Source organism: Liolophura sinensis, chromosome 7 (assembly GCF_032854445.1).
Source record: "Liolophura sinensis isolate JHLJ2023 chromosome 7, CUHK_Ljap_v2, whole genome shotgun sequence".
NCBI lineage: Eukaryota > Metazoa > Mollusca > Polyplacophora > Chitonida > Chitonidae > Liolophura > Liolophura sinensis.
The window spans coordinates 40,620,515-40,631,916 of NC_088301.1; the positions used below are offsets into that span (position 1 = coordinate 40,620,515).

The 11,402-nt window shown below is 38.1% G+C and overlaps 1 protein-coding gene across 1 annotated transcript; it reads left to right on the forward strand.

The window, feature by feature from the left end:
* Window positions 1–990: 990 nt before the first annotated feature.
* On the forward strand, window positions 991–9,415 carry LOC135470913 (uncharacterized). Its single transcript, XM_064749962.1, has 11 exons — window positions 991–1,321; window positions 1,885–2,039; window positions 2,306–2,410; window positions 2,963–3,071; window positions 3,407–4,043; window positions 4,712–4,886; window positions 5,936–6,128; window positions 6,301–6,465; window positions 6,753–6,813; window positions 7,364–7,419; window positions 9,117–9,415. Exons 1-11 carry the CDS (start codon window positions 1,261–1,263, stop codon window positions 9,308–9,310), a joined length of 1,911 nt encoding a protein of 636 aa, XP_064606032.1. The 5' UTR covers window positions 991–1,260; the 3' UTR covers window positions 9,311–9,415.
* The last annotated feature ends 1,987 nt before the right edge of the window (window positions 9,416–11,402 follow it).

Below are 11,402 nucleotides of genomic sequence, written 5' to 3' on the forward strand. Positions count from 1 at the left end.
CTGCAATAATTAAGTTTTAAAACTAAAAATAACATATTTGTAGTTTTAATCGTGTCTCAAATGTTTTATTGTTTGTCAGAGTGCTCTGTGATATGGGTTTTTGTGGGTTAATATTGTATATAATGATTGCCTATGTGTAATGTTGGGATAATCTGTTCACTTTTTATCATATAGATAAAAACAAATAAATAACTATTTGAGGGGAAATTTGTAACGTATTACTCATGCGCAACAAGACACCAAATGGTCAATTCTTCCCACAAACATGTTGGCACCGCACAGTAAAAGATACCCTATTACCAAAAAATCAATATAGTTATACATTTCATTAGCCATGATTAAAACACATGTATCGATACCATTGTCACATAGTGGATTCATTTGAATTATATCCCTCTCGAGATTGTGTCTCACCATCCGAAACGCAATTAGCGTGCATGCGCTTATAGCCTGTTCTCAGCTGTCGGTTACACTGGACACCATAGAGCTGTTACGCCACTTGGGTAGTCACGCCATATAGACATACTAGGTGGCAGTTACATTTGGCATAATCGATGCTAACAGCTTGTTTGTTAGGGCATCTCGACATGAAATACAGAGCGTACGGTGACCACAAAGATGTAGATGGCTGTGAAACACGCTGTCCTCAAAGAAGCATCACAGTATAGTGATTTGTCCACAAGCAGAAAGATAGAACTGTTCGCTTGGTCACAACATGACCATTTGGCTGTAACGGGTCGATACCTCGGCCATTTGAACAGGTATTAATTTCGATCAGGTATTGGACTCGATCGTTCAGCTAGATCCTTTGGTCATCAGTTGTTTTGTTTTTTTTTGTTTTTTTTTTTTTTTCGTGAACAAGTAAAGAAGGCTTGGGTGATGTGAAATCTGTGCTGTTGATGGTTGGCATGGGACTCGTTATGAGATTGTAACACTTACCGGCTCGAGTATTCTGCACAAAAGGCTAACTTCGACGCAAGTGAAATAAAGCGATAGCAGAAGGAATCTAGTATGAATACTCAATTGAACCGCCATGGATCCGAAAAGTCAACCTGCAACCAAAAGAATGATTAATTTCTGAGTTATTTATTCCATTGTGACGTTAATCACCAAGGTGGAAATCTATACCCCGGGAGAGTGCTCTGCATGGGGACTACTAGAATGCAGTTAAAAGAGTCTGGACACAACATAGAACGGTGATATGGACAGTGTGCCTGTGCGTAGAAATTCTCGTGTTACCAGTCACAGCTAGTGAACGTCATGGAGGCCATTGCGTTAGTTGTCTGCTTCATAACACTGTTTGTTGCAAGTGGCAGATCACGTGAGTTTCAGGATATGTTATTAATTTTGTCTTTTATATGGAATCTATTTGTGCATTTAAAATGGACTTTCCGATATTTCGGTTTGGTGAAGATACGCAGACTATATACCCTACGTGTGATTTGTATTATTACCTGCAATGTCTCCGTTTGGCTCACTGCTCGTGTCTTCATTGCATAAGTAAAATGTATACAGTGATGCACAACTTAAATTATGGGCGAGTATTATAACTGTAAACTGCGTAATTGATGTAAATATTTCTGGTAAATCTGTGAGCGTTTGCATGAGATCAACTTGAAAACAAACTTAATTTCAGTGGAGTAATTTAAATAAATACCCAAATTACGAACAGTATAATTAAATATATTTTAATGTATAATTTGAATAATAATTTCATGTCATAGTTAAATTGTACTGTTTTGGAAGCGTGGTCTCCTCTTAAGATCATTTAAACCACTTTTAGGGTAATGTTTATTTCACTTTTGTTCAGCATAATATACGTTATTTCACCTTTAGACTTGTGAAAAATTATCATTACATTGCTATCTGGGTTTCCTCTTTCAGAATTCGTCTTTACAGTGCAGGGTAATATTACTGCCGACGGGTCTGAGGCACCGTACAGCGTTAACGACGATATCCATTTCAACTTCTCTTTCCGACTCCAGGGTGAGGAAAATGTAACCGGGATGATCTTCAAGTTCACTTCAGAAACGTTAATGGTGAGAGAGCGAGTTACTTCTATCCTTTGCGCATACTTAATATCTTTTCTGAATAATCTTATGGTTACGAAATAACACAGCCTTTTCTAATGACTTCTTTCCAGGGCTGTGTAAGCTAACTTATTCATTTACTCATTTACTGGTAAAATCATGTTTCACCTGACATCATGTTACTTTTATTGCTATTAACTTGGCATTTGACCCTTGTAATTTGTCTAGAACTAGGTGACATGAAAGCGTTCTAGATTTTGCTGGTGTCATTTTAGTTCCTTCCGGTGGCCGATAGGAGTTTGACGGATCAAATAAGCTGGCTTTATGACAAAGCGGAAGCGACCGGCTCCACCGTCCTGCAAGACCGGACTTCTAACTTGGTGAGTGAGGCACGCTTCGTATACGCTTGTACACAGTGGCTCAACCAGATGTGCACTTTGAAGCACGTCATAACAGCGTAATGCATCATGTGAGTCACGATTCTCACATAAGTGAGAAATACAGCGACCATGGAAGAGACGGAAATCAATCTAACACAGACACGCCCTTGAGTTCATACCAGCAATGAGCTATTATCCATTGATAATCTCAACGGACAGAAATTTGGCCAAAGATAGATGGAAATCTGATACACTCGTCTAATGAGTTTCAGCCTCTTTTCTAAAAGTTTTAGACATTTTTCCAACATGGAATGGAAAGAACAGCTTCAAGTAATTGTATGCAAAAATAAATCGTCAGCGGGGAGTCACACTAGCAACAAGTAATAATATAGGTTTGATACCAGACAGTGATTTGTCTATAATATTAACCTTTATTTTGGTAAACTTATCTTCTTCAAGGCATAATCTGTGTACAGTGCCCTAGAATCTTGGCTTGCATGCTTGAATGAAAGGTAACGTTGCAAGGAAACGTGTGTGTGTTATATTTGACAGACATTCAACGAGGTTTATGATGACAGCGATAACAGCATTAGCGTATCATTCCCTTTTCGAGGTTGGGCGTCAGAAGATTTCTATGGACAAATGACAATGGTTGTTCGCGGTGAGTCATCACTTCACCAATAGTGATGGAAGAATAGACTTAAATTTTTTTTGGTTTTATTCACTAAACATGAACATCAAGATCTTTCGCATATGTTGACCACTGTTCTTTAAGTTTTCAAATGGATCTTTCGCAAATGTTTTACACCCTTAATACACATTTGACACAAAGTATAACTAAACACTTTATGCTCATTTTACACAATCAGACAGATATGTAGCCAATGTTACGTAGGTAATGCAGATTTGAAACAATCAAATAAATCTGTCGCAAATTTAGACGTATTCGCACTACGCAACGAAAACTATATTTGACTGTTCACTTTTTCTCGGCAGACACCATTGGACCGGGTAGAAAATTGAACTGTAAAGCTGTTATATCCTACTATCTTGGAGCCCAGTTTAAGTTTGTCTCTCGTGAGATCGAATCTACGTATACCTTCTCGGAATTACCCAGACTGAGCTTGACCTTAGACTATCCGGTGTACCTGAGGGTTTTGGAAACCACCACCGTAAGGTTCAGTATGGATCTACCTCACGGACTCACTGAAGGCTCAGTACAAATGGTCATGCCAATTTCATCCTCAGACAGTATCCCTCAAATGTCTCTCCAAGATTTTCGTGTGAAAGCGAACCAGTCGATCCCGTCAGAGGAAGTGTCGGCCCTGTCTTGTACTTACGACTCCCAGACGCTAGATGGCATGAACGACTTGGCTATCATCAGCCCGTTGGATCTGATGGTCAACGACACCAACAGTCCCGGAAACGAGCTAGAATTAGATTTCGATGTGCAGACGGAGATTTATCGAGGGATAGAGAACGTCTCCGAGATTTGGATCGGAGGAGGCATGAAATTTGGCAATTCCTTCTTATGGGTGGCAGAGATTCCGGTATTTCTCCTAGACGATTACGACCGGACAGTTCACCTCAAGCATAACGTTTCATACATCAGCGAATATGGTTACGACGGAGAGTGAGTAATGTTGTATATCACCTGAGTGAGTTTGGAACAATACCATTAGCTGTGCGATGTATGATTTTGGACTCTTGGAAACGATGTTATAGTTATGATACAAATTACTCGATGACATAGTAAACAGAGAGGCTGTTAATTTTTGTTTGGGTGTGGGGAGGAGGGGGAAATGGATAAAACCTTACTGAACAATGTGGTGTCTTAACACTGAAATCTTTATATTACACCATTTTCTAGCCATTTTGTAAACTGTTAAAATGCTAAACTTTAGACAGTGTTAATATGCTACTCTTTAGAAAGCGTTAACCTAACATTACAAAAGCATTCCCTCATCTACAAAAATTGCTGATTTAACATTATTTAACTGACAACAGTTTCTAATTATCTTGTAAACTATTAAATCACTCAGAAAAAAGGTGTCATGCAGCATTTACAATTTAAGATGTTATATGTACATTTAGACAAGGGTACAAAGATCTATTTCTAACCTACTGTCATTTTAAGTTTTGTTTGTTTAATTTCCCTTAATATGCCTTATCGTGGGATATTCGGGGACGAAAATTCCAGTGACTTATGGAATTAACCATATGATTAATGTCGTCAGAAAAAAGATTTTGAGAAATCTTTCAGAAATACAGAAATAAATGTTGGTGTTGATTTTAATACAGAATGTTTGTAACGGTGGAGGTAACTTTCGGACATGAGGATTTTTCAACGGACCACGCCTACGACGTAACGCTGATGGTGTACATGATGCCGCTCATGAAGTCGGTGACGTTAGTGGGGTCTCACCTTCTAGGAGAACATGGTTCAGTACAAAACACCGGAAGGTTCATAGTCACGGTAAGCGTGGAAATAATTCGTCTTTTCCCTCAATTATTAAAATAATTCACTTTTGCTCATCGCCATAATACCATCGTTTTAGATCTTTACAGTTCTGCGAAACTTTTGAATAATAAAGATTTTTTTTGCTTATTTCGTAAAAACTACACGTCATAGCAAAATAACAATTGCAGGTTCATAATCATGAGGCCAGAATGTAATAGACATCGTTTTAGAATGGATGTATGAATTGGTTTTTCAAGTTTACCTTCTTTAAGTTTTATACTGTTTTTATGGGTTAGCCAGGGGCTAATTTTTAAGACAATCAAAAATCGAAAAACAACATATTTGGGGGGAAGTTTTGGAGAAAACACCTGCGCTATTTTAATGTCAGTAGACATTGGACAAATATCATTTTAAAGGATTTTCATTAAAATCCAACATAGTCGCCAGATCACCTGGCTGAATCAGCCCAAAAGTTAAATTTCAATTTATTCCCTAAAACATTCCTAACTTTCTTGAATTTCTAAGGGACGTGACACAGTTTTGTTGAGAATAGCAATGATCCTACATTGAACCCCTAATAATATCTGCTAGGTTTTAAAATGAACGTCCAAATCACGACAATATGTCATGTTACGTTGACAAATATATATCATATCAACGCATGTTTTTGGAATGATTTAGGTGCAAATATGAGAGCATATAGGGTTATCATCCACAATTATGATTATGTTACTCATCATCCGTATCGTTTAATCGATTTAACACTCGTTACAATGTGGCTTCGGATTACTGTGGGCCTACAATGTATTCTTTAGAAAAATAGGCCCAAGTCCAAGTTTATATATTGCTGAGCATTATGTATGCCATGCAAAAGTAGTAGTTTTTTTTTTAAATAAACTTGAAGTGTCTGAAATGAAACCACCGTAATGATAACACATTGCAAAAGGTGTAAGTATTCTATTTGTCCTTAAATTTAAATTTCTTTTTCCATAGTTTAACGGTATAAGGTCCAGTATTCATTGGCATGACGCTTAATTAGTTGACTGTGACATTTCTGTCTTCAGATAGGAAGGGTACTGTTAGACACGAACCCCTCAGTGAGGCTGAACATCAGTTTTGATGCCACGGATTACAGATTTGGGAAAAGTGATACATTCATTGTGATAACGGAGTTGTTTTACTATGGCGGCTACGTAAACAGCACGGAACAAGCCAGTGAACTTCAGCATATTATATTCCAGATGAATATAGATTCAGGTATTTTACACTCATATCCATAACAGTATGTTTTGCAAAGAAAAATGTTTTGCTGTTATAGACATATTGAAAAAAAAAACAGTCCTGGATCCGTCATGTAGTACATGTTCAGTTCTCTTAAAGTAAGTGAATATGGCATGTCAGTTACAGCGGTCCTTTGTCTATTTTTCAGCAAAGCAATTAACATTTACCGATGGTGCCACCTGCGCATGCGCATTCGACCCGTTTCGTTCCGATTGTGGCTGCTGTAGACCAGGAGGCTGCCAATGTGGAGTAGTGAACCCAGCAAAATGTAGCGACTGCCAGAAACCGTGGCGATGCCAGCCATACATTACCGGTTAGTATCTTCGCCAACTTCCATCTCACATTTAAATGAACCAGTCAGTATACCTACACTCGAGACAACAACAACAGCCGATCCACCACCGAAACCAACTTTTCTTTAATTTATTGTTTTATTTCGTTAATTTAGGCTTATGTGTTTATGACGAATGCAGTATGAAGTGTGAGCCAAGTTAAAGATATTCATTTATTATAGATATAAATGTGTAGTACAAAGCAAGTAAAATAAGCAGAAATATATTTGTGTTGAATAAAACATATATGAAAACATAAATTATACAGGATTTGCCCAGGAGAGTCATGTGGATGGAGAGTACGTATGCAGAGCGTATCAGCTATACAGGTAGGAGAGCGTTTTTTCTTCTGTTTTTTTATTTTTTATTATTACATATAAATTTATAAATATGTAAAGCTTTGTTATATACATGTATATATAAAGCTACAAGCAGTGTAGCCTTATAACATATCTCTTTGCCTCTGAACCTGCAGGCTGAAGGTAATCGAACATTGCTGATCTTGTATCTCTTGTCCAACTACACAACTACTCGTGTCCGAGCCTACCTATGAGTCACACTGTCCTATCGCCAAGTATATCTATATAGTCTCTACTAATTGTTCTGGTATGATACGTCTGTATATGTATTAGTGATATGGGGAGTGTAACTGTTGTTATATTTATGGTATGATCTCTTAGTAACAGTGTATTTATGAGCATTGAGGATTTTATAGAACTAAACAACTGGGTCCTAATATATCAAAGTATATAATAATATAAAAACAGTGTAGTTGTGCTATTGTCTATGATTGTACATTTTTTACGATACATAACTTGAGTATTACAACACCGTTTGTTTCATTCAATATAGGGCCTAACACGTGTTTTTTAATTTCAGACCAATGCAATCCGGCGTATCCTGTTACAGAGAAAAACCAGCTGGGATTTGGACCAGTAAGTGAATGGTGATGTCATTGTAGACAATATTCCAACGAAATAAAAAAGGTTGAGGTAGATCAGCGCCCGGTTTCACGATTTGGTGCTTAAGCAACATACTTCTATACCTACGTAACATATGACTTAAGGCTTTTCGAGAAACACTCCATGTTGAACTTGGGCAGTATACTGACGACTTAAGCAATTTACTGAACTTAAAAATTTTCGTGAAACCGGACCCAGCATTACACAGAGAGAAAGAGTAAAATTAAGCTATCGTTTCTCATAGCCAGAGGTTGATACTGACAACAGGACAACACTTTCGCGCAATTTAACACATATACGCACACAATACCCTAAACTTAGAATGACGATTTGCACATTTTCGTCAGCATTTTCCCTTTGTTTTAATTTTGGTTCATTTTTGTTCATTCATTTTCACGATAAAGAGTATCGGATAAATTGAACGCAGACAGCCGTCATATAAGTGACACATTGTTATGCACGTCTATAAACATCAGTCACGTAAATAAAAGACTCAATTAGTTTGTAGTATCATAGTCTCAGCTAGACATTGCTTGTATCTGCCAGGATGAAATATGGAAATGCACCCTACAACCCAGTAGTCAGAACCTCGTCTATTCGGAAATGTCAGCGACTGCTCAAATAGCTTATAGGACTAAGCCAACATTGTATTGTGGTAACAGGTCGTGGCATCACGCATTAAGGATCGCATAATGGTACCATTATTGTGTCTCTGGGATAATCAAATTCAAGTTGTTCAGTTCGCTTAAGTGCATTAGTAATTCTTGCCTCAAAAAAGAAGATATAACCAATGGAAAAAGACGGCTTACAGCTCAGTACACTCAGACAAACCTACCATTTTAAAGCCAGGTGAAGCAAACTTCGAAGCTTAATGCCTTATGTGTATCATCGACTCTAATTGCTTATCAAGCAAACAAACTGACTGACTATAGGGCCTACATAACCTTGTGCTGTTGAGTCTTCGGGCTAAATCGCATCCATAATATTTAAGTTGGTTATATAGATCTTTCCAAAACTCCTTTTTCTTCAGATAGTTGCAATTGACGTCATATGGGACAATAAGCTTAGTGTCCTTTAGTTTACTTGTGTATATTTGTTCTATAAGCCAGCTTTGGTGAGATCTAATTAACCTCTTATTATCGATCTGTCGTCTTACACTCCATGTCTATACCGACAGTTTTTATTGACTTTGTGCGAGTGTTGTAAAGGCTGGATATCAAACAGCTCTCTTTTAGTATGGATTATCCCAGACCGGAAACAATTCGATCATTAATCCGTATCAATCGATTGCATGTGTTGACCAAACCGTGGCTTTGGTTTGTTGGCTAAAGACTCATCGAATGCAGACGTCATTCCAAACTATGTCGCTGTAACCTAGCAAAGATATGTTCCTAAAACTTTTATACTCATTAAATCACCAATCGCCATGGATGGATTAAAGAACTGCATTGCTGCCTTTTTCTTAGCCTTACATGTCCTCCTGAATGCATAAAAGTAGATAACCCTGCAGCTTGTATTACGAGGCTGTGCACTGACCAACGATTTGTTTAATGTTTGAACGCTTCGTGCACTCGGAGATACTATTACACTTTGTCATGTATACCTAGAATAGCGTTGCCCAACTGCTGGCAGATATGTGTTTTTATAACCAGAGTGAATTATCTCCACAGATTTGAATCCAGCTGTTGGCATTATAGTAGGAAAGGACTCGCTCACAGGAACCTTGTACGGAATCTCCAACAATGGCAAAGGTATCGTTAAGAGCGAGGACGAGGGCAGAACATGGGCCTCCATAAGCACTGTTATCTGGGAGAAGGCAACCAGCGAACCGAACTATGTCAATGCTACGTATACAGGCTATTAGTTTACCGCCTGTAAAACACTGCCTGTCGAACAAGTATCAAGGAAAGCTTGACAGGGAAAGCAACTGTTTTGATTTGTTTTATGTATCAGCACATTTGTATCTATATTTGCCACTGCTATTTTGTAGAAATCGTGTGATTTTGATTATGCTTTTCTCGCACGTTGCCCCCAAGGCTTGGTTAACATCGTTGTCGTTAAAAAAGCGTTAAAAGCTTCTCTTTTACAGATCATAAAGAATGATCTTGTAAACACACAATTCACGCACGCGGAATGTTTTGTTGCAATTCCAAATGCGTCTGAAACATTGCATAGATAACAGTTTTTGTTTTTGCCTAAATTCAACCTAACAATGTGGTGGAAACAAATGTTTGTTTAATGGAGTGGTATTCTAATTATTCTAGATCAGCTGGGGTAGTTTGTAAGCTAACAGCATGTGAAGAAAGCTTAGTAATATTATCATACCATATACAGTGTGCTACAATTTTTTGTCAGTTACATTTAACCCAGTCGCTAGGACACACGAGGTCTGGGTTCATTCCCGGTCATGGGCAGCGGATATGTAGACTCCCTTGCATTTGTCGCCAGGTCTTGGCGACGGTAAGCAGCGGACAGCATTCTTTTGACCGCTTCTGCAATGTAATATTTGCTTCAGACCATATGTCTTCCAGCAATTAATAGGGTGCATATTTGGACGTCACGCTGAGGAAAGTGCGTCAGTAGCTTGCTAAGCGTCTGTGGTATTGCCCAGGGCGTTCCGGTTTCAATCACCCATAAATGTAGGGTATGAAGTTAAACAAAAATTAAATTAATTAATAAGTATATATCGTGAATATTCGGCTAGTCTAGAGCACCCATTCAGCTTGAGAAGATATGTACCAAAAAATATACCATTTTGGTATTAAACCGTATTAATTTTCATGATCGCCATAAATATCCGGCCATGGGGCCTCCGTGCCCCAGGTGGTAAGTGCAACAGCTTTTCACCAATGCGTTCGCTGTGAGTTCAAGTCCAGTTCATGCTGACTTTCTCTCAGGTCAAACGTAGGAAGGTCTGACAGCAATTTGCGGATGGTCGTGAGTTTCCTCTTGGCTCGGCCCGGTTTCTTCCCACCATAATGCTGGCCACCATCTTTTAAGTGAAATACTCTTGAGTACGGCGTAAAACACCAATGAAATAAATAAATCAATATATCCGACCAAACGGTTGCTAAACTCTCTGACGAATAGACTAAGCTGGCCCATCATTAACAGGAACCCAATATGCCACCTCATTTGTCGCATCACACTAAACGCAAACAAAACATATGGCTGAGAAAATAATCTTCCGATTGTATTTTTTTTTCTCACATTTTTTGTACATTTTTCGTATTTCAAGCCGAAGGTGTAAAACAAAAAAGACCACAGAGAAATTTCACACACATGCGTTCAACAGAAATATGTATATATATACTTTATAAAATGATTAAATTCATAAATTTCCTTTCCATTATTTGAAGATGACTAAAAACACTAATACATAATACAACAAATCATAAATAAGTGCTTAAATTAAATACATCCCTTTAACAGATGATTTGGTCAATCCTGGAGCACAATACATGTTTTTGCGACGAAGATGTTAAACAACTGTAAATATCAACAAAACACTCCTCTCAAATCTGATGCTTCTTTCCCAGTCTTTGTAGCAATTAAACACAGCTCAAGTGAGTTGAAAAAGAACGGGACACAGTTCATGTAATGCGAAACCTCGCTTCACAACCTGAATTCGCCCAAGATGAAAGGACTGACACGTGAACACGAGTCTATCTGATAACGTGCTAATATCGTGCTAAGGTATGATTCCGCCTTACATGAATTTTACGCCTTACATGCTTACGTCAGGACAGATCCTGGTACACTGACATAGTTATATGTACGATGGACGTCCATAAAAAAAGACAAAATCAGCATCGTCAAAGAGGTTATATGGCAATATCGAAAGTAGATGTTTTGGTCCAAGATAGGTACCATGCGCGTAAGCATTGGTGCGTATTTCACTCAAAAGCAATCCTTCGCACTGATTCGAAACAGATCAAAGCCGACCCAATCCATCT